The sequence below is a fragment of the Anabrus simplex genome, chromosome 2 (genome assembly GCF_040414725.1).
Source record: "Anabrus simplex isolate iqAnaSimp1 chromosome 2, ASM4041472v1, whole genome shotgun sequence".
Lineage (NCBI taxonomy): Eukaryota > Metazoa > Arthropoda > Insecta > Orthoptera > Tettigoniidae > Anabrus > Anabrus simplex.
In genome coordinates this window covers 193,738,664-193,762,645 of record NC_090266.1, presented here as the reverse complement: position 1 = coordinate 193,762,645, position 23,982 = coordinate 193,738,664, and the positions used below count along the sequence as shown (strand labels likewise).

At 40.3% G+C, this 23,982-nt stretch overlaps 1 protein-coding gene across 1 annotated transcript in view; it reads left to right on the top strand.

Annotated features, from left to right (window-relative positions):
• Positions 1 to 23,982, top strand: part of LOC136863481 (sodium-dependent proline transporter-like) — a 206,613-nt gene that overhangs the window by 118,686 nt on the left and 63,945 nt on the right. Inside the window, exons 9-10 of the mRNA XM_068225959.1 lie at positions 3,137 to 3,374; positions 17,311 to 17,439. Of these exons, the coding sequence (XP_068082060.1) occupies positions 3,137 to 3,374; positions 17,311 to 17,439 (367 nt within the window). The remainder of the gene's footprint in view (positions 1 to 3,136; positions 3,375 to 17,310; positions 17,440 to 23,982) is intronic.

The following is a 23,982-nucleotide window of genomic DNA, read 5'->3' as shown; positions in this document are numbered from 1 at the left end:
AACTTTCTGTCCCTCAAGAGAACTTCCCACCACACTCATTTCTACACACCACACTCAATTTACAGGAATAAGAGAGCCCATACCAAATGGCCTTAATGCAAAAAGAAAAGGTTTCTTGCAACGGGCCATAAACAAAATGCAAAGGAGGTGAAACGCTTGCACCTGTTCTAGAAATACTTAAAACCTTAAGTGGGCTTATGGCCCAATGATACAGATGCTAAGCCTATTCTACAGCGGGATGACTAAATGAGAAACATAAAATACCAAAAGAAAGTTAAGAATTTTAAAGGTTTAGAAACTTCAGTCACCCCATACCAAGTTGAATTGGAATCGACAGAGGGTAATCACTCTTTGTTCACCTACATTACCTATTTCCCGGTAGAGAATAGAACAGAGTCCTCAGATTGGCAGAAAATTCTACATTTAAACCACCAGATTTAGAAATTTACATGAAATAAACGAGGTTGAAACCTTCCCCTCAAGCTATCTGCAGGAGCTATCACATCTGCCATTACCTTCCTTTGCTGGTCCTTGCGAACGCCGCCCATGACTCCGTCTCCGTTAGAACACGCCGCACTCAATAACCTGCAGCAAGAAGAAGACAATACTGCCCTAAAGCACCCAGCTCTTATAGTATTTTTGAAGGGGAGATTCCAGAACTCTTTAATGACAGGCTGAATTCTTGTACACGCCCCCGATTTTAATCGGCTAGAGAAAATATTTACAAAGTTCTGATAGGTTGATTGATGTTAGAGAAGGAACCAGCAGTGTTGACAACTTTGATACATGAACAAAACAATCTTCAAACGCTAAGGTTAGCCAACTGTGAAAATACACATTTCCCTTAAGAATTAATTATAGTTGATCCAGCCAGAGGGGGCACTTGGACCGATGGTAGAGACATCTCCCAATTGAAAACCAAACTATTTTGTACTGCATCAGTTTAAGGTACATTTCCTAGATGGCCTTATAGAAGACACGCAGTTTAACAGGCCGGTGAAGGTGCACCCCAGGAACAATTATTATTAATTGTTTCTTAATCCGCTTACCCTCCAGGGTTGGTTAATCCCTCGGACTCAGCGAGAGATTCCACCTCTACCACTCAAGGGCAGTGTCCTGGAGCATGAGACTTTGAAGAGGACCAGTACCTCGCCCTGGAAGCCTCACCTGCTATGCTAAACAGGGACTTTGTGTGTGGATGGAATGATTGGAAAGGATAGGCAGGGAGGAGGGAAGGAAGCGACCGTGGCCTTAAGTTAGGTACCATGCCGGCATTTGCCTGGAGGAGAAATGGGAATCCACGGAAAACCACTTTGAGGATTGCTGATGTGGAAATCGAACCCTCTCTACTCCGTTGACCTCCCGAGGTTGAGTGGACCCCGTTTCAGTCCTGTACCATGTTTCAAATTTCGTGGCAGAGCAGGGAATCGAAACGGGTCTGCAGGGGTGGCAGCTAATCACACTAACCACTTCATCATAGAGACGGACTATTATTATTATTATTATTATTATTATTATTATTATTATTATTATTATTATTATTATACGTTAAAATAGATCTTCTTCTATTGAATTCACGAAAATAGCTGATTTCAATAATGTGATTATGGACACAAAGGTAGTTCAAACTGAAGCCACGAAAGTAGTTGTTAACCATGCGAAGGAGGTTAATAAGTTAATACAAACCGCTTATTCATGTATATATGAAGAGAGACGAGGTTATCATCCTCTTTCTGAACAATTGGAAATTAGGCCTAGGACTGGAACGAAAACAAGTGAAGAATAATGAATATGAAGACATTTCCAATTCAAGTTCAGTTCAAAGCATATTCGTGTCCTCGCATTGCCCGTAGTGGTGCGGCGCTTTTCAGTGCATGTGCGTGTACCTTTCAAACCACATATCAGCCGACTTCAGTGTTAATTTATACCCAAGAGTGAAGAGAGACGAACAAGTGTCTCACGCTCCAGAACGCTGCCCTTGAGGCGGTAAAGGTAGGATCCCTCGCTGAGTCCGAGTGAAAAACCAACCCTGGGCGGTAAACGAATTAAATAATAATAATAATAATAATAATAATAATAATAATAATAATAATAATAATAATAATAATAATAATAATAATAATAATAATAATTGAAAACGAAATAAGAGATCAAATTTACATTAAAATGCTTAATTCTTTAAACAGTGCATAGTGCGTTCTTTAACTGCCGGGGTGAGTAGCTCAGACGGTTGAGGCGCTGGACTTCTGACCCCAACCTGGCAAGTTCGATCCTGGCTCAGTTGTGACCACGGATCAGTCCGGGTATTTGAAGGTGCTCAAATACGTCAGCCTCGTCCCGGTATATTTACTGGCACGAAAATAAACTCCTGCGGGACTATTCCGGCACCTTGGCGTCTACGAAAACCGTTTATCTGTTTATCCTCCAGGGTTGGCTTTTCCCTCGGACTCAGCGAAGGATCCCACCTCTACCGCCTCAAGGGCAGTGTCCTGGAGCTTCAGACTTTGGGTCGGGGGATACAACTGGGGAGAATGACCAGTACCTCGCCCAGGCGGCCTCACCTGCTCTGCTGAAGAGGGGCCTTGTGGAGGGATGGGAAGATTGGATGGGACAGGCAAGGAAGAGGGAAGGAAGCGGCCGTGACCTTAAGTGAGGTACCATCCCGGTATTTGCCTGGAGGAGAAATGGGAGACCACGAAAAACCACTTGGAGGATGGCTGAGGTGGGAATCAAACCCACCTCTACTCAGTTGACCTCCCGAGGCTGAGTGGACCCCGTTCCAGCCCTCGTACCACTTTTCAAATTTCGTGGCAGAGCCGGGAATCGAACCCGGACCTCCGGGGGTGGCAGCTAATCACGCTAACCACTACACCACAGAGGCGGACCGTAAAGCTAATAATATAATAATATTCTTTAATTTTGTCATTTTTCAACAGAAAGTACAGCAGAAATTGGTTTTCATAGAATTTTTTTAGCAACGGCAATTGCAAATTTATTTTGTGTAAATAAATGTTTCTCTCCATGTGAATACAGTACGAAAATGTAGTTATTTCTACTTTTTAATTTATAGTCCTTAGAATTGGATTTTCTGTTCATATCTGGTTTGAAAAAATTAATGATCCCATGGGGTTTTCAGGGATGCATTGGTGGTCAGTGTTTTGGACACCGTTACCAGTATCATTTCGGGCATGGTGACCTTTTCCATCCTGGGAGCCATGGCTCATGATCTCAGGGTCCCCATCCACCAGGTAGTGAAGGAGGGACCAGGACTCGCCTTCGTCGCCTATCCTGAGGCACTCCAGCGTCTCCCTGTACCGCAACTCTGGTCTGTGCTCTTCTTCCTCATGCTCTTTGTGCTCGGCCTTGACAGTGAGGTATGAAACAACACTAAGATTGCATTATGTATTTACTAACCAACTAATGTAGACTATTTACAGAATCTCACGTAAGTGATAGTTATAATTAAGGGGAGGATATACCGTAGGTGACCGAAAAGATCACTGAAAATGATTAATAAAATGCCCTTAAATGTATGGGGAAAAACTATAAAATGAATAAAATTAATCTTTTATCTATACTAATATTATAAAGAGGAAAAATTTGTTTGTGTGTAACGAATAGAGTCAAAAACTACTGAACTGATATTAAAAATTACTTCACCTATAGAAATCTACATTGCCAGCGAGTAACATGGGCTGTATTTTATTTTCAAAACAATTCGTGGTGGGGGGCACGGGGGAGAGATATAAAAATAATAGGCTAATATAGGCAAAATATCGAATTTGTCGTATAAGGACGAGACAAAGCTCATTTTAATCCTCTTGACGCAAAGAACAAAACTCGGTAAGCCCTACGGGCCCGAAAACCATGTTTTAAGAGCCTAAAACCAGCCGTTACGGAGATATTGGCACCACACTACCCCTGCTCTAGGAATCGGATAAAGTAATGAACCATGGCAACGTCAGCTCCAGGATTCTACAACAGCTAGATTATGCATGTACGTTTGGACATAGCTGCCAACCAAAAGTGATACACATATGACTTACTATCTGGAAATAATAAACTGTTGTGTAAAACGCTCATAGCACTCCTTTGGGCGGGGATGGAAAGGGAGTGAAGTATAAAAATAATAGCCCCGGAGATCTCCGTAGTACAGCGACCAGCGGTTGCCGACGGGCCTCCGTTTTTACGTACTGGCTTAGGTTTCAGCATTTTGCGGAGTCTGTTACCTATAGTTTAAACTATTTTCTAACAAATCATGGAGTAGTAGGATCACTGATGTTATTAGTGCCGATATTTTGGTCCACTTTTACGATAGTTGTAATCATGAAAACAACCTATATACTGTACACAATTGTCAAGATGGTGCGCCCATGACTTGAAAACATTTCTCAACATTTATACTCAGATTCACTATATGATGTGCGACATGAGTGACAAGCCCTGGGAATCATAATTCTCGATAATTATAGTAGATTTTTTTTGTGCATCGCATATTTCCTTGATCATTTGTAACAGTTACGAAATGTCGGATCAAACAAATACATTCAGTAATATTTATATTTGTGGTACTATCTAGGGGAAGTATATTTACACTAAACCTGCAGCTTTGTGAAGGGAGCAGGTATATCTAGGTGGGAATGAAGGAAAAACATGGTAGCAAAAGATCTTAGAGGTCAACGCTAGATAGGAACTAATATTTAGAGGTCCCCATGAAGAAAAGGAGAAGCAGATACACTATAACTCTAAACACGACAAATAATTTCTACGTACTTAAGTAAATACAACCAGTGATATAAATATCTAATGAAGTCAGTCACACCGATGGTATGAGTAACTAAAGCCAGTTTCTGATAACCCGTACGAAGAACAGGTACTTCTGCTAGTTTAAAATACACTGCCTGACAAAAAATTAAAGCACCCAGAAGGAGTGGTCCAATATCATCCCATTTCGGTATACATACATACCATTGATGTGTTAGTATATGATTAGATTTACAAGGATCTGTAATCTGTAGAACGCCCACCAGAGTGCATTAGTGATGGCACCGTTCTGTTGTTGATAAGTTGTTGCCAGTCAACTGCTGTGAGTCTTTTCCTATATCTCCTAGTCTTGTATACGTATTTCCTCACCCTCAATTGTCTAGGTGATACGTCTTTTCCTGAACTACTTTGAAGTGCTTTGAACCCATATTGTGAGTCTGCTGCATGGTCTACTTCCCTCAATCTTCAAGTACTTCGTACTCAGAAAACATTGTCAACTGCATTGGTGTACTACTTTATTGAAATTGTGTGCGTGTGTAGACCTAGTACAAATATAATACAGTATTGTGTCTGGGTGAAATAACGAGCCCAAATCAACTTCACGAACAAAACAAAAAAAAAAAAAAAAAAAAAACTGCTGTGAGTCAGACAGTTAAGCAAGACGTGTACAGAGGAATACGTACAGTACGAGGCAGACGTGTTAGACGGCCTATCACACCAATTGACAGCATTTGACAGAGGCTGCATTGTGGGGATTTATGAGGCTGGTTGGTCGTATCGTGCAATTGCCAGGCATGTGGGCATTCAGATGTTACAGTGGCCCAATGTTGGACTCTATGGGAACATGAGGGTATCCAGTCACGGCGTGCAGGTTCGGGTCGACCAAGAAACACCACCCCGAGGCAAGATCGTCCTATGGTGCGCCAAGCATTGAGAGATCCGTAACTTCAGCACTCGCCATCCGCGAACATACTGCACCCGCCCCTAACCAGAAGGGCTCCGGCATGATATCTACAGGGCGTTAACGGGTTGGAATAAAACGAAATAGGCGCTTATCTAGAGTTAGCTTAAAGGCACACAAGGTAGGAGAAACGGGTCATACCTAATTACAATGAGAACACATTCGGGTTAAAGTTTAGATTAATACAAGCGGTTTATTAGGCCTTGATGATGATGATGGTAATGAGGCATTTATATACAAATGAATTACATGGATTATTATCAATTGTTGTGGTTTGTTATCGGCTTTTAGTCGTGTGTGATGGATCCGAGTATTATTTATCGCAGAGCGATCCGTCATGACGTGATACGAACGGAAAACATTTACCATAAATACTGAGGCTATGTGATATCATTGACTAATAAGATTAGCATGCATGCAACAAGTCTGAGCAATCCCTATACTAAACACACAATTATTCCCCAACGAAATACCAAGAAAGAACTCACAAAACTGTGGAACAAACGCCCGGGTTTGAACCGACCCTCACTAGGATACAATTCACCACCCCGATGGTCAGAACCATCGCCAACACTAATTATAATCACAACATGATACATAAACAACTTAGAGAAGCACAGATTATATACAGTAAACACGTGAAACACCCATCCTTCATTTTGGCATTTTGGAGTACCAATGCCGACGCAGGGAACTGAACTGACACCCCTTTGGATGGAAGTAGGACACTGAAACCCTAGCTACATTATACTCAAATGAATAACGACAGTAAACTAACAAATATTGGTACCAATCGCCGTGTCATTTTATAGCGGATACTTCATTCTGGCGTGTTGAATATTTCCATTATTAGGCGATTCCTACAGGCCTTATTTTCTTTAACTCAAGTCTCCCCTCTTATATAAGCGGACACACACAAAAAACATCTGTTTACTAGGTCGAGCGTCCCCATCCCTCCACGACGGGTGGTCAATGGCCTAGGTCAACACCGGCATAACACGCCCCTTTCTTAACAAAAAACCTCATCCCGAGGTTCGTTCACAATAAACTGAGCTCTGTTGCTCATTAAACAAATTACATCGGCTCTCAATACTTCACCTCAATTCAACACACATATTCTTTTACACTATCATGACTTCACAACGCGACACCGGTTTCTATGATACCAATACTTGTATGATTACCTTAATTACAATTTATTATTATTATTATTATTATTATTATTATTATTATTATTGGATTCATCATTACCCTATCTTCCTACACGACTTACCTGGTAATTAGATCATACTGTGTGATCATACCGAACTTCCTCGTAATGACGATGTAATTAATCCCTATCTAAATCTGTGATATCTAATAAAATTGTCACACGGTAATACAATAATGAATTAAATATTCCTCAAATTGCAATTAAATTGTGATTAGCCTGCCAATTTAAATTGTAACGATCCCTATCTAAGTATTTCAGTGGAGGCCTGTGGTGTCAGTTCCATAGTCATATCTCGTAGTTCTGGGTACTCACGTAATCTAATTACACTACTTACCAGCCATGCATTATCAACGCTGGACTAACTACAACCTAACTTGAATTACTCTGAATTACTAAAATTTGGTCTCCTGACGCATCAATAATTACAAGTTTCCCCAAATAAAATGAATAAGTCAATCTAGTACTGCATGCAAATTTATCATATTATACCTTTATTTACAATTAATCGCTCAGACTGTTACTAATAAAATAAAATAAATAGAAACTACGTGCATCATGATAGCACGTCTACATTAACTGAAGTTACAATCTCTAACATTATAGCGTCAGGTAATGATTACTGTTTCCCGCCCCATCTGATCATGTCATATTAAATATGATTAATACTCATCTCCATCACTTGATGACCCGTTGTCGGCTTGGGAAGTCCATTACTGGTTTAGTGCTGATCCATAGGCACCAAAGCTGTTACTGGTGGCACCATTCTTCCTTCCGGATGGGAGTCCATGGTTCTAGGTTGACGAAACCGCTGGCAGTACTCCTGAGGCACACAATACGTCACTATTTATTTCAGGATCCGTTTAGTTGCGTTCAGTGTGAACGTCCGGCCACGATATCGGATCTTACTCCGCAATCCGCGGTTCAGTATCGGATTCCGCGTACCTTTGTTACTACTCGACACAGTAGCGCCGTAGTAATAATAATAATAATAATAATAATAATAATAATAATAATAATAATATTACAACTTATATTGAGTGTTCGCGACACGTCTCTGATCTTTAATGTTTAGACACTGGCGTCGCGTCTATCCAATCTATGCAATATTTACGCACAGTACACTATTTCACTTGTAAATTAAATTTAAATCCACTCAAACAAAGGATCGATGGGAGCCTAACTTCACATAGCTTCGCCCTCGTTAAACCACGAGTCCCGACTGACCCGCTTCGCCTTCGGAAGTGCTTTTTACAAAGAGACCATTTCTCCCACCCCTAATCTGCATATGACCTTTCCACGGCCCATTAGAGGTGTAATAGTACGACCATCAGATGACCAATATTTGTTTGATGTGACTGAGACATATCCATTCAATTATCCTTCGTTAGATATCCTTTAATTAATTAATGTTTGTCCTACTTCCCCCTCTCTGCTCTGGCGAACTCCCATCTGAAGGGTGAGCGGTGACGATATCCAGATGGCCTCTGGTAACTTTCCACTCATAACTGAGGCCGTATTCTTTCTTGCTTGAAAGATTAGCGAGTAATAGGACACTAGAGACTCTAAATAAATGCCCCACCGATATTTATCTCTTTTAAATCGGGAGACGATTCCAGAATCCGAATTTCATTAATTTTTAGATCGTAGATAATTAAGTTGGCTAGTCCGAATTCAAGATGGCTCCTATATTTCGTTTCGAAAATGTTGGTTTCCCCTCATTCTCTGAGTCTTGAGGAAGGGATGTCTCCTCTCGAGTGATGTCATGGGGAATCCCCATTCATAACCCCTCCTGAGTTTAGGTAGGCTTGGCTTCTGCCGCGAGTTCCAGCTACACAAAGGACAATATTGCGCAATAGGTCTCAAACAAAGAAATCCTGTAAGATAACTTTAAAAGACTCAATTGATCTGTCTTAATGATGCGGATGTTAATTAATTTTGGTCTCCTTTTATTTAAATAGCATTGCGTCCATAATTTCAAGGATCAGTATTGACCAAAGGTCCTTGGATCATGCCCCTGTCGGGTGCAATATACTCTACAAGAGAGGTGCTCACGCTGGGCATTTCGTCCCGCGGGTGCCCAGTACTGTAAGCGGGGAGGCAGGCAATGAGCGTAGTGCTATTCAGCCAGTGACGTTGTGGCTACGTCACAGGCCGTGAAGGTTTGGTGAAGTTCTCCCAGTCACTCTCGATCACTGCGGCGATACCCAAGTTTGAAATGGAGGCAGAAAATAATGAAGTAAAGAGGGCAAACATCAACGTCATTTTCACTTTGTGAGAAATAAGGTATTTAAGTTCATTGCAGTTTATGTATCATGACCGGATACAACAAAGAGTTAGGCCTACAACCACAAATATTTTTGTAATTTATGTAATGAATTACAATTTTCACTATTAAATTTTAAGAGGTGCTTTAGAAGCATTTTCAATATAATACAGAGCTAAAGTGGATAAGCTGTGGCTTGTGGTTTCTTGGGTTCAAATTATCTGATGAACTCACTAATAATCCAATCGTGCTTACAGTGAATAACATCAGTTAGGTTATTTATTTGAAGACATACTGTACATCTGTTGGATAGGTACATTTACATTGTTGTTGTGCTTTAATCTTGGATAGTAAATATCTAAGCCCCACTGGATATGAAATTCCCTCGGCATTTAGAGGCTAGCTATTATCATCGAACGCCTGATAAGTTTTAAATACTATTTTCAAATTCAGTGAACAGGAAAATTCAAACAACACAACAACACTGTGCAAAATCTAGCAGTAAACTTGTTGAATTATATAAATATATTACATGTTACCGAATGAATAATAGGAATTTTACTTTTTAAGAAATGGGAATACTGTCATTCCAATCCAAGGAATTGCAAATCGTAGCTTGTTCGCTTAAACCATGTACCTTTGTAAATTATGGAACAAAAATTATAACGAGTTCATTTTCTTTGAATGTATAAATATAAAACAATAAAACTGACTGTTTACATTGAGCGCATTTAAATCAAACAGGAATACCTTGAGAAGGTCGTTTTTCTTGGGATTATAGCGTTTTCTTTCTCAACTACTGTACCCCATTAAGCATTTCGTTGAGTAGTGGGAGAGAACTTCGTAATGACAATCGAACGTCACCGTTCCCTTCCTGCAAAGTGCGTTCGCTCTCTCGCTTCACTGTGAGGTATGTTTGCTATGTAAACAGTCAGCATTTACGTCACGCCAGCCCGGCCGCTCTGGGCTAGCCTCAAAGGGAGCCTAGCTGAGCACCTCTGTTCTACAACATCCTGTGAGTTCCCGCACAGTGTCTCGACGTTTCGCATCCACCGGATTGGGGTCCTACCGCCCCATGCGTCGGTTGCTATTGACAACAGAGTGGTGCCCTGTCCGGGAGGCATGGACAGAGGACGACTGGCGTCGCATCTTATTCAGTGTGCGGGTTTGGCGGCGTCGAGGGCAAAGGGCAGATCCTGCCCATATTGTGGAAAGACACACAGGCATAATCCCTGGCATTATGGTGTGGGGAGCCATTAAATATGCGTTCAGGTGAACACTAATAGTGCTTCGGCAGACTTTGACGGCACAGCGATACGTCACAAATATTCTGCGTCCGCACGTCCTACCCCTTATGGCACAACACCCTGGGACAGTGTTCCTACAAGTTAATGCACGTCCACACAAAGCACGTGTGTCTGTGGACTGCCTAGAGAATGTTGAGTTCCTCCTCTGGCCAGCAAGATCCCCGGACCTCTCCATCATTGAGTGTGGGATGACATTGGAAGGGGACTCCGTCCCTGTACCAATCTGCGGGATCTGGGGGGACAGCTCCAACAACTGTGGACGAACTTGCCTCAGGAGAGGATCTCATTTAAAGCTGTGTCAGATATGCAACTGTATGGTCCTAGTGTATCAGTCACCAAAGCTGAATGTGTTGGTCATGTTCAGAAACGTATGGGCACACGAATGAGAAATCTGAAGAAAGAATTCAAGGGAAAACTTTCAGATGGCAAATTACTGTCTGGAAAAAACAGATTGACAGATTGTGCAATAAATACTCTGATGACCTACTGTGGAAATGCCATAAGAAGTAATTCAACATCAGTAAATGATATGAGAACTGCTATCTGGGCCAGCTGGTACCATAAAACCTCATCTGATGAAAACCCCTTCATTACTTCTGCCCAAAAGGAGATAATTCCTGGTACCCGTACCAGCGAGCTGTCACTGCAGGCACAGTTCAAGAATATAAACACAAAAACACATTACCTTCAGCTGTTATGGATATGGTTAAGCCTGTTTTCAAGGATTTAGTTGCTATTGAACTGTTGAAGAAATGTTTAGGATGTTATGCAGGGAATGCTAATAAGTCTCTCAATGCTAGGATTTGGATAGTGTGACCAAAAACTGGAATCTGTGGAAAGACAATTGTGAAGATTGCCACAAATGATGCAGTTATGATATTTAACGATGGAGTGAAGAGCAGGTTGGCTGTGCAGCATAAAATGGGCAGCCAGGCTGAGTGGCTTAGACGGTTGAGGCGCTGGCTTTCTGAACCCAAATTGGCAGGTTCGATCCTGGCTCAGTCCGGTGGTATTTGAAGGTGCTCAAATACGTCAGCCTCGTGTCGGTAGATTTACTTTCACGTAAAACAACTCCTGCGGGACTAAATTCCGGCACCTCGGCGTCTCGGAAAACCGTAAAAGTAGTTAGTGGGACATAAAGCCTATAACATTATTATTATTATTATTATTATTATTATTATTATTATTATTATTATTATTATTATTATTATTATTATTATAAAAATGGGCATGAATCCTGGTGTCTTTTGTGAACGTACAAAGCTAGAAGAGGACGTGATGCGTATAAAGTCTGCTGAAATAAGGGGTACGAGGAGCCACAAAAGAGGCCAGAAAAAGCAGAAGAAGATTGAGACCGGAACATGAAGCTGACAAAACTGGTTTAGAGGGAACATCCCATGCCCCAGCAGCATTTTTGAAGCCACTGGAAGGCTGCTGTGTCTTTACAGGGGTCATATAACTTTGTAGCTCATTTTTTCAAAAGTATTTTTTTCAAAACACTTTCCCTTGTAACTCCTAAATGATACGGTGTATTACAATGCCACTTTTCTCTCATGATCTTAGTGACAGTGTCTACAAAACTGATCAAACTCATGTGCCTAGGGTTGATAATTGTTTGGAAAAAGATATCTACATGCAAAAAAATGACCAAAATATGCAATATTTAAGTAACACAAAATTAAAAATACTAATTTTGCAAATATAGTTGAGGAAGTGGTCAGTTTTGTAGCTGTAACTTCAATCAGTACATTTAAAAAAGCAGAATACTAATATATTGATAAATGGCCCAGCTATGGAGGAAAAGGTGAGCACAGACACACAAAGAGCCGCCATTTTGAATAATAAATTGGCGAGTTTGACAATGCCAAAATCAATTCTGAGATATGGGCTTGCATAGTAAAAATGTAGTATGCTTCATTTAGAAAGTTTCGTTGTTGTACATACAGTAGCAGCAGATATAAAAATTATTTAAATTGCCCAAATTTTGAAGGTTGTTTACTGTACCAATCCCCTTGAAGAAGTCTCCTTTCCGTATTCAGGAGACAGTTGTGCTCTGATTGTTGGCTCTTGGATCACATACACTGATGCAGCGTTTCTTCAGGATATTCCACCAGAAACATCCATTGAGGTATTTCAGATTCCTCCCCGCACAACTGGAAAAATCCAACTCTTGGACAATTTATTCTTCCGACAATGGAAATCATTTTACCACAGATTGACAGATCTTATGAGTTCCGTCAAGATATTGCGACCTGCCGAATTTTCAGTGCCCATAAAATACTGCACGGGAACGAAATAAAAAACGTGTGGGGAACGGTGTGGCAATGAAGTGCTTATTCGTGATGCATGGTGTCAAAAAGACTTGTATTTCAAACCTTCCATCACTTCCAGTCATTCTTGGTTTACTTTAATCCCTCATAAGCAGTAATATTTAAAACAAGCTGCGAAAGACTCCGCATCACTGGTTCAGCAGGTTGCAGTGTATTCCTCACCGCGCGGCTGGACATCCTGCTGAAGAGCCTCTACATTGCTTGTGTGACATAAGGGATTCCAACTTCAATGTTGCGATGTTGTATTGGAAAAGACTACCTCATTTATAATGTGGTATTCTTGCACCATTATGAATGTACCCTAATAATGAGAGGTTGGTCTCGACACAATAATTTTCGATACTTCCCTCGTAAGAACAATCCAAACACCTCTGCGGACTTCTCTGAGACTTACTTACTTACTTACTTACTTACTTACTTACTTACTTAGTTACTTACTTACTTACTTACTTACTTACTTACTTACTTGGTATTAACAATAGACACTCAATGGTTCATATTTAGACTCTGCTTCAATCATTCTATCACATGTGTATGGGACCTGGTAATATTCTTGTCATATACACCACCGTATGCATCTTGAACCACCAGTTATCTATTCATTATAAATTACATTTTACCGAGCAAGTTGCTGTGCAGTTGGGCCATGCAGCTATCAGCTTGCATTCGGGAGATAGTGAATTCGAACCCCACTATCGGTAGCCCTGAAGATGGTTTTCCGTGGTTTCTCATTTCCACACCAGGCAAATTCTGGGGTTGTACCTTAATTAAGGCCACGGCCACTTCCTTCCCACTCTTAGCCTCTTCCTATCCCATCGCCCACGATAAGACCTATCTGTGGCTTGCATTGCGGTATGATTCCAAGTCCATTTTACGAGTGCCACATGGTCGTTTAACGAACAATTCAGTAAAATCCGATCGCCTAGCAGCTACCGATGCCGAGAAATCACCATCAAACCCAAACACACCGTGGGCTTCAGTCGGTGTCAAAGTAGCGCACTTGTTATGGCGCGATCATGTCAGCTCGAAGGTCGGTGTTCATATCCCTCCCATGGAGAAATGTTTTTCTTCGATTGTTGCTTGAGAGGCAGTCTTAAGCCACGTGCAGATTTAGCAATTCCCCCTCCCGCCCCCCCCCCCGCAAAGCCCATGTGAATTTTCCCGCGGAGCAAACTTATTGGCTAACTTCAGCAGCTGGTAAAATGACAACGGGGGCCGATGACCTCGATGTTAGGCCCCTTTAAACAACAAGCATCATCATCATCAAAATGACAACGGGGCGAGATATCGATTTTTTCAAATCATTTGTCAGTATGACCAACCATCTAAATTTCATATACCCGGTTCACTTTGTTTCTGGCCATCCTGTATACTTTAGAAAGCAATTTGGACACATGTCCCATTGCGTGACGAGGTCTTGCAATTCTACGCTCATAAACGCCCTTTAGTACCTGGGTGAGATTTTGCATGACAGTCTCCTGCACATCCACACACAAAATAAATCTGTGACCTTGCAGTTTCTTCTTTAGCGCAAAATGTTCGTAGAAGTTAAACGGCAGAAAACTCTGTCCAGTGTTACACACGATGACCACGTTCAGAACTTGGATCAACATTGCAGCTAACATCTGCACAATCGCTCCGCACTGGCGAAATACCTCACACCGCACACACTGCTAAGGTGTGACTCTGTTTTCGGAAAGGGAGTGGGTTAAAACCCCTCCTTCCACTGTCCTGAGAATAGGTCTCCGTGCTTTCCAATTTCACTTCCAAGCAAATGCCGGGATAGTTGCTATTTATAAGGCCACGGCCGATCTCTTCTCTTTCGCCCTTCTCAGCACCGCAAATCACGATACATCTCGTGTCCTGGGAGGGGGTTTCGTCCTCTAAGAGGCTCACCATATCCCTCTAACACACGCAACGAAAGGTTTAAAAAGTAAAACAAAATACCTTTGTGTGTTGTGATAGACTTTGGCCGGACAAATACCACAGTAGGAGAATCCATTGCTATACGCACCGTCGCGTCGTTTAACACACACTAACTCAGAAACCACTGCAACTGGCCGTGCTACCACCCGCAGAATGCTAGCACAGGGGTTATTGCTTCGTTAACCCTCAACCATGCGTATTGTGAGCCGTTAACACAGACGTGTGACCTCAGACACCGATGTTGTATTTAGTATTGTTGCAGGCACAAGAGTAGAACAATGGGTGTTAAAGAACTATAACGATTTTCTTTTACGCTTTATTCCATCATATAAGAAGCAGACATTCAGTATATGGAATGTTTTCTTTTATAAAATGCCGTAGCAACTAGGCTCTACTGGTTGGAAATAAATGAGAATACATATAGACGTATCTACATGTAACAAACTTTAACAGCTCCATTTCAGATAAAAACTCTGTATTGACTATAAAATCAAGTACCGGTAGCGAATATTTAAGAATAACTTAAATATTATATATACGTGGTCCGCATATTCAATACATATATAATTTATTACAGATAGACACTTGCCTCAGCAGAAGTGGGACCAATAACAAGGAAACGGAACATTATTCAGTTCTACAAATAACTTTAGGGAATGCCTGACCGTGGCGGTAAAGGCATACTCGGTTCGCCCGGAAGGACGTGGGTTCGAATCCACGTCAGGAAGTCGTAAAACTTAAGAAATGAGATTTCCACATTCGGAGGTGCATATGGCCCTGAGGTTCACTCAGCCTACACCAAAAATGAGTACCAGGTTAATTCCTGGGGGCAAAGGCGGCCGGGTGTAAAGCTAACCACTCTACCCCATCAAGTGCCGAAGTTACGAATAGTGGAAGCCTTTACCTTCCACCACTCCAAGGGCCTTCATTGCCTGTACGGAGATGACTTTGCTTTGCTTTCTTTTTTTACAAATAACTTTACTGCTTCGGCCCCGTGTTGACTTGAAATCCTGAAGCGTTTAATCTTGTATAGAAATTAAGGAATGCCTATCAAATATATTAAGGATCTTTTAATAACAAATATTTTAAATCAACGTTTTTTATTCACAACAACGATCATCTTACGATTTTATGAATACAACTGTTAATTCCCATGAACATTATCATCAAGAGTTTAATGAACAATTCAACCAATTTGAATTGACTATATGACTTGCAACTTTAACAAAGTTTGCTAATTATTTATTTTGAATGTACTTGAATATAAAAGTGTTTTTAATTTTTCTTTCCAATCTAACAATGCAATTTTTGTATTCTGATATATTATTGTAATTTATTCTAACTGATGATGTCCATTAGGAGAAGGAACATGTACTAGATGTAATAAATTATATATGCATTGAGTAGGCGGACCACTTTTATGTAATATTTCAGTTATTCTTAGATATTCGCTACTTGATATAAACGTAACTATCCAAATTCAATAATTCAAAAATCGTTAATGTTTATTTTGAAACAAAATTATTGTGATAATATGCATTTGAATTACTTAATAAAATAAAAACTGAACGAGCTACATTAAAAAAAAAAAACACAGAAATGTTAAAAATAGTACCTTCAACAGGCAATGAATGAACGCTCAACGACGTAATCTTTTTCATCTCCAGAGTCAAATTTACTATCCTCAATAGCCATCCACCCAATCAATGTGTCGTCAAAGTTTCCATCAATAACAATGACCTTTTGTGAAGGACCTTGACTAGCATCCATTGTGAGAACGGACAAAAATAATCCCGCTAACACAGAAGTCCGGTCTACGTGACCGCTAGCGATATACTATCCCTAATATATCTATAATTGCACAAAATAACCTTTTTTTGTTAGTGGCTTTACGTCGCACCGACACAGATAGGTCTTATGGCGACGACGGGATAGGAAAGGCCTAGGAGTTGGATGGAAGCTGCCGCGGCCTTAATTAGGGTACAGCCCCACCATCTGCCTGGTGTCAAAATGGGAAACGACGGAAAACCATCTTCAGGGCTGCCGATAGTACGATTCAAACCCACTATTTCGCGGATGCAAGCTCACAGCCGCGTGGCCCTGACCGCACGGCCAACTCGCCCGGTCACGAAATAGCTTAACGCCAATAATTCCACTGGGTAAGCGGCTTTCCGCCGTAAGGTACATGTGCATTCACATTCATGAAGTAGGAGAATCTGTTGAAATCCACTTTTAAAGGTTTGCTGCGGTCGGAAAGACCGCACGACTGTGTTTGAGGGTTAATACGATATGCCAAGTCACTGAATGAAACTATTCGACAACGCCGGCTTTTTGCTCTATAATTCCGATCCAGCTGTAAGATGAAGGTAATAATAATAATAATAATAATAATAATAATAATAATAATAATAATAATAATAATAATAAAGACGTCTATACGGAATATAATAAATGATCATGTGTTGTATATATGTTATAATTTCGTTTTCAGATTACACTTTTTCTCGTAAACATACTTTCTAACCTTAAGTTTTGATTTGTCACAGTTTGCTCTGCTGGAGAATGTAATTACCAGTCTTGCGGATGAATTTCCATTCCTGCGAAATCACAAGTTCGCTTTCTGTATCGCGACTGCTGTGTTTTGCTACCTCGTGGGACTGTCTTGTGTTACTTACGTGAGTATCAACACCTGTGAAATTTTTTCCTAACTTAATGAACAATTTTCTGTAACATATTGGCAGTTAAGGTTTTTATTATTGGAATATATGAATAAGGCTTGGAAAATCCTTTTAATGTATGTGTGTACAGTATTATGTTGGTCTTAATAATAATTCCAAATCATAGAAAGGGTCCTGGTTTGACTCTGTGTCAAAGGATAGGTTTATTGATTGCTATGTGATTCCTTTACTCGAAGCTTAGATCTTCTAAACAATTCAAATTGTACAGCATCACGTGTTGTAATGCAGGTGATAAACTGTTTAATACGTCATTTTTGGATCAAACTGTCAGTGTTCGTTAGCATCAATTAAGGCTGCCATGTCGAATTATAAAGAAGACTAAAAATCAAATTAAATATTTAAGAAATCGCATATTGGAATATGAGTCTAATGTTTCATTCAGGAAAATTGCACAGTCGGTGCGGTTTTATTCTGTGCATGCGAAATACAGAAATTTATTTCAAGAAGGTTGCACCACATCGAAATAATTTTCTAGATCTTCAACACTTGGAAATACTAGTGGGAATCATCATCTTGTGAAAATCTCAGTGAGGATGCACAGTGCGTTAGACCTGTAGCACGTTATCAAGCATTTACCTCAATTTATCTCAGAAATGTTTCACAGTTCGCGGCCCTCTCCAGAAACTGTTGTTGACAATGAAATGAAATGGTGTATGGCTTTCAGTGCCGGGAGTGTCCGAGGACACGTTCGGATCGCCAGGTGCAGGTCTTTTGATTTGACTCCCGTAGGCGACCTGCGCGTCGTGATGAGGATGAAATGATAATGAAGAAGACACATACACCCAGCCCCCCGTGCCAGAAAAAAATAACCAATGATGGAATCGAACCGGGGACCCCTGTGACCAAAGGCCAGCACGCTAACCATTTAGCCATGGAGCCGGAATACTACTGTTGACAAACATAAATAAGACTACGAGTCGATGCAAGATCCATCGAATGGCGTAGTTGTGAGAAAGAATGGAATAAAATGTATCGTTTTACAATTATCATGCGTCTACTTAGCGAACGATATATAGGCACATCCTTGTCCGACGACGACCATGGGATGGCGTCCTGAGGACTGTTCTACTGTAACACACGGCATTCTGGTCTGAGGTGCAATTTTATATGACAGAAAATCATGTGTAATATGTATTCGTACAACTTTTCGGAATACACATCATACCACTGGCATTCTAAGACCAGTAATGGTTCAACACTTGCAGAACAATTACCGAAAAACAGTTCCAAGTCTCACAAAGGAGTGGTCATACTAGCCTTCTTGGTGACTTATAAGATTTAACTTTTGTCATGGACCGGTAAATTGCCAGATTTGTCACCCACTTAACAATGTTTGAGATAAGGTCAAAATACCAATGTAGCATTACAACTGTCTCCCAGCAAATGATGATAACTTTAGGTACGGATGAAAGATGCTTCGTTCGTTATTCCTCAGGACACCATTAAAACGTTTGAATCAATGTATTAATGTGTATGGCAGGTTCAAAGAAGAGAAAGGGAGTTGGACCCCGATTTATTCTGAGCTCTCGACATAACAACTGCTCGGTACGAGTACTGTATCGAAAACCATTTTGATTCAGTATATTTATTCTGCATAACACCAATGTTCTCCTCTCCGAAGCATGTAACCTTCCCGCGTTGGGGAGGCTGCTCCAGTGAAACAGGTAGCCGTTCTATAAATACAACCAGACCAGATTAACGAATCGTTCATTGAAAGGGAGTAGCAGCCTTCCGAGAATTGCAAGGATGAATTGAATGATATGGCCCTGTAATATTATTTAACATGGATTAGTTATGTTTCATACTGCTAGACGACTGAAAGAAAGGGGAAATTACTGACATAACTCTCGAGGACATGTAGCTCTCACAGTGTGAATGAATGAATGAATGAAGTCCCGCGTAAAATATTTCGATGGTAATATAGTCCCCTTTTCATCTCCACTGGGGACTACACGAGAGGGGTTGATCATCATGAAGATGAGTACTGGCATTCTGCGAGTTGGAGGGTGGAATGTTAGAAGTTGGAATCGTTTTGGTAGGTTACAGAATCTGAAAAGGAAAATGGGCAGACTGAAGTTAGATGTAGTTAATATAAGTGAAGTACATTAGTAGGAAGAGGGAAGAGCATTTCGGCTCAGGCGTATAAAGAAATGTAGGAGGGGGTTTAATAGTGAATGAAATAGGGCAACGGGTAAGTAGCGATGATCAATACTGAATGGATTGTTGTTAAGACAGGTACCAAGCCAAGGCCTTTCGCAATGGTATATGACTATTTGGCTACTAGTTCAGCCAATCACGAAGAAATGGAAAGAATATACGAACAGAGAGACTATTTAATACGATATGAAAACGGAGATGAAACCTAATAATGATGGGAGACTTGAACGCCGTTATAAGTCAGGGAAGAGAGGGCAATTAGCAGGAGGATATAAATTGAAACGAAGGAATAAAAGAGGAAGTTGGCTGATAGAATTCTTCACTGATCAAATTTAGTCCTTCCTAACACTTGGTTCAAAAACCAAAAACGATGCTGTATACGTGTACAAGATCTGGAGACACTGGAGGTTATCAAATAGACACAATAGATTAAACAAGGGAAATAAGAAAATTAAAAAGAAAATGTAGAATAGTAAACAGGAAAATCAAAGAGGGTAAGGAGAGTAGAGAAACTAGAAAACAGCTAATGAGGGAACTGAATAGAGTGAAAAAGGTAGCAAAAGAGAAATATATGAATGGCATACTTCAAGAGGGTAATGACCACAAAGGGAAATGTAAAAAGCTGTATTCATATATTAGGAATCAAAAAGGAAAAGGAATCTAAATTCCTACAATGGTGAGAGAAGGGGGTGAACACTATTTAACAGATACTGAGAAAGCAAATCTATTTAGTACGGAATTCAGAGATTCAGTAGAAGATTGTCAAGAGTTGGAAACAGTAACAGAAGATAGAGAGGGAGAAACACATAGGTAAACAAGAAGCTTCTCATTCACTAATGAAGATATTTTCAGAGAAATCCAACTGCTTCAGCAAGGAAAAGCAGCAGGAAATGATCAAATTACTGGGGAGGTATTAAAGACAATGGGGTGGTACATAGTGCCTTATTTAAAATTTCTCTTTGACTATGTCATAAATAATAGTGTAATACCAAAAGAATGGAAGGAATCTATAATAATAACAATTTATAAAGTAAAGGGTGATAAAGGAAAACAGAGAACTACAGACCAATCAGCCTTACCAGTATAGTTTGTAAAATACTGGAGAGTTTAATAGCAAAGTACATCAGAGGGATATGTGATGATAAAAATTGGTTCATGAGGAGCCAGTATGGATTTAGAAAGAAATTTTCGTGTGAGGCACAACTGGTGGGATTTCAGCAGGGCATATAAGATCAGTTGGATTCGGGAGGCCAGTTAGATTGCATAGCCATAGATCTTTACAAAGCCTTTGATAGAGTGGAACATGGAATATTATTAAAGAAATTGGAGGGAATAGGATTGGACGTAAGGGTTATACGTTGGATAAGAATATTTCTAAATTCAAGGGTTCAGAAAGTCAAAGTAGGAAATAATATATCACAGGAAGAGAAAGTTTGGAAGGGAAATGCACAGGGTAGTATAATCGGTCTGCTACTTTTCTCAATATACACAAATGATTTAGGGAACAATATAACATCAAAAATAAGATTGTATGCAGATGATATAATTCTTTATAGGGAAATAAATAACATTGAGGATTGTTCAGAATTACAAAGGGACCTTGAGAGTATCCAAAAATGGGTTGAAGAAAATAATATGAAGGTTAATGGAGGCAAATCAACTGTTACAACATTTACAAACAAGAGTTTTAAAACTGAATTTGAATATACTTTGGATGAGGTAGTTATCCCAAAAGATGGCAAGTGCAAATACTTAGGTGTGAGATTTGAAAGTAATTTGCACTGGAAGGGTCATGTGGATGACATTGTTGGGAAAGCATACAGATCGTTACATGTCATAATGAGGCTACTTAAAGGATGCAACAAAGAATTAAAAGAAAAAAGTTACTTAAGTATGGTTCGTCCATTACTGGAATATGCAAACAGTGTTTGGGATCCTTACCAAGAATACCTAATGAAAGAAATAGATAGTGTGCAGAGGAAAGCAGCAAGATTTGTAACAGGGGATTTCAGGAGAAACAGTAGTGTATCAGAAATGTTAAAGGAACTTGGGTGGGAAACTTTAAGTAAGAGAAGGGAGAAAACTAGACTTATAGGATTATATAGAGCCTATACAGGAGAAGAATCATGGGGAGAAATCCGCGAGAGGCTTCCGTTGGAAAATAATTATATCGGCAGAACTGACCACAAGTATAAAATTAGAAGGAATTTTAGCAGAAGCGATTGGGGTAAATTTTCATTCATTGGGAAGGGCGTGAAGGAGTGGAACAGTTTACCAGGGGTAGTGTTTGATTCTTTTCCAAAATCTGTACAGATATTCAAGAAGAGAATAAACAGCAACAGGGAAAATAAATGAAATGTTAGAGGGCATTTGACCTGTGCAGGCTATCGTAAATAAAAAAATGTGTGTGAAAAAATTAATTCCATCCCCTGGTCTAAGGAGTTTGGACAGCCAAAGTAGGGGACTGCCTGTAGGGGTGAAGTACAGTGGGGACTTCGAGGGCCCTGGGACCGCTACGGTAGCTGTGAAGGCCCTTCAGTAACTCTGAAAAGTGGTTGCAAAAGGTTGTGTCCCATTTGCGGTCAGTCCCATTGGTTGTGTCCCATTTGCGGTCAGTCCCATTTGCGGTCACAGCAAAATTTGTCCCATTTGCGGTCACTTCCAGTTCTGAAGAAAAAAGGAATGCGAAGAAAGACCAGTTCGTGTCCCATTTGCGATCATTTTAAAGTTATCAGCAGCCTGTTGGGGTTTTCCAACGTCCATGCAGCAGGGAGACTGCTAATTAGGCTAGACTCAGGGATTCTCCCAACCTCTCCCCGTAGTTCTATTCGCACGAATATAATGTGATTGATTTTACGTCTTCTAACTACTTATTAATATTGAAAACATTTCCTAGCGGACAAAGTACTACGAAAAACGTAAAATGCAGCAATTTACTCAATTTTGCCGAAAGTTAAAGAGCTAAAAGGCCCAAAAAGGTTTCAAATCGTGAGTCTTGGATAGCTCTATCAAAATAAAAATAAAATAAAAATCTGAAAATCACTTCCACCTGGCAAGTTCGCCGTGCGGTTAGGGGCACGCAGCTGTGAGCTTGTATCCGGGAGATAGAGGTTCGAACCTCACTGTCGGCAGCCCTGAATATGGTTTTCCGTGGTTTCCCATTTTCACACCAGGCAAATGCTGAGGCTGTACCTTAATTAAGGCCACGACCGCTTCCTTCCCATTCCTAAGCCTTTCCTATCCCATCGTAGCATTAAGTCCTATCTGTGTCGGTGCGACGTAAAGCAGCTTGAAAATAAAGAAAGAAAAAGTGTCCCTTATTGTATAATGGGGAGAAGGAAGTGTAATTTTACTGCTAAGTTGGAGATGAGCTACAATTACTTCAAAAAGGGGTGTCGTCCTGATTGCGAACAGAATTGGGGTCAGTATACAAAGTCCTAAATTACTAATTCATCTCCTTCGTGTACAATCTACCATACGTTATTTAATGTATAATGGGAAAGTGCCAAATGCGTTGGGGGGGGGGGGGGCGGCATTCATTATAAAAAATATTGCAAAGCAAATCTATCACCGTTCAGACCAAGAAGGACTTGGAGTAGTGGAAGATAAAGGCTTCTACTATTCGTAAAATAGGGAGTAAATTGTTAACTCTATACCCGGCAGCCGTTGTCCCCAAAGAATCTACTTCGTACTCACTTTTAGTGTGAGCTGAGTAAATCCCAGCAAAGTGTGCCTCTCCAGAAGTGAACATCTCGCCTCTAAATTTTTCGACTTCCTGACGGGGAATCGAACCATGTCCTTTTGCGTGAAAGGAGCACGCCTTTGCCGCCTCAGTTAAGCAGCCCCTGTTGATGCAAAATATTCACAACTGTATGCTTTGGAACAATAATACACTGTTGAACACGTCTTGTGAATATTATGTAAATATATGTCTATGGAAATACGGTAACTGTATATAAGCAGAATATAATTGCATATTTTAATATTGTAATTTTAAGTGGGGATGGAGGCACATTCGTGTATGTGGGGCTATGACCTTTCGCAGTTCACCGTCCCTCAATTGTACCTACAATTTGAGGAAAATAAATAAATAATAATAATAACAACAATAATAATAATAACAATAATAACAGTAGTAGTACGGTCTCAACTATCATGCGCAGACATTCTGATTTGATGCTAATTAGGCTGCTTGAGTGTAATCCTGACGTTACATGTTACTCTGCCAGAATGTAAAGAATCCTCTCAAGGGCGATCTATGGCTGATTTTTTAAAATTATGTCGGATAAACACTACATGGTCCGCCTCTATGGTGTAGTGGTT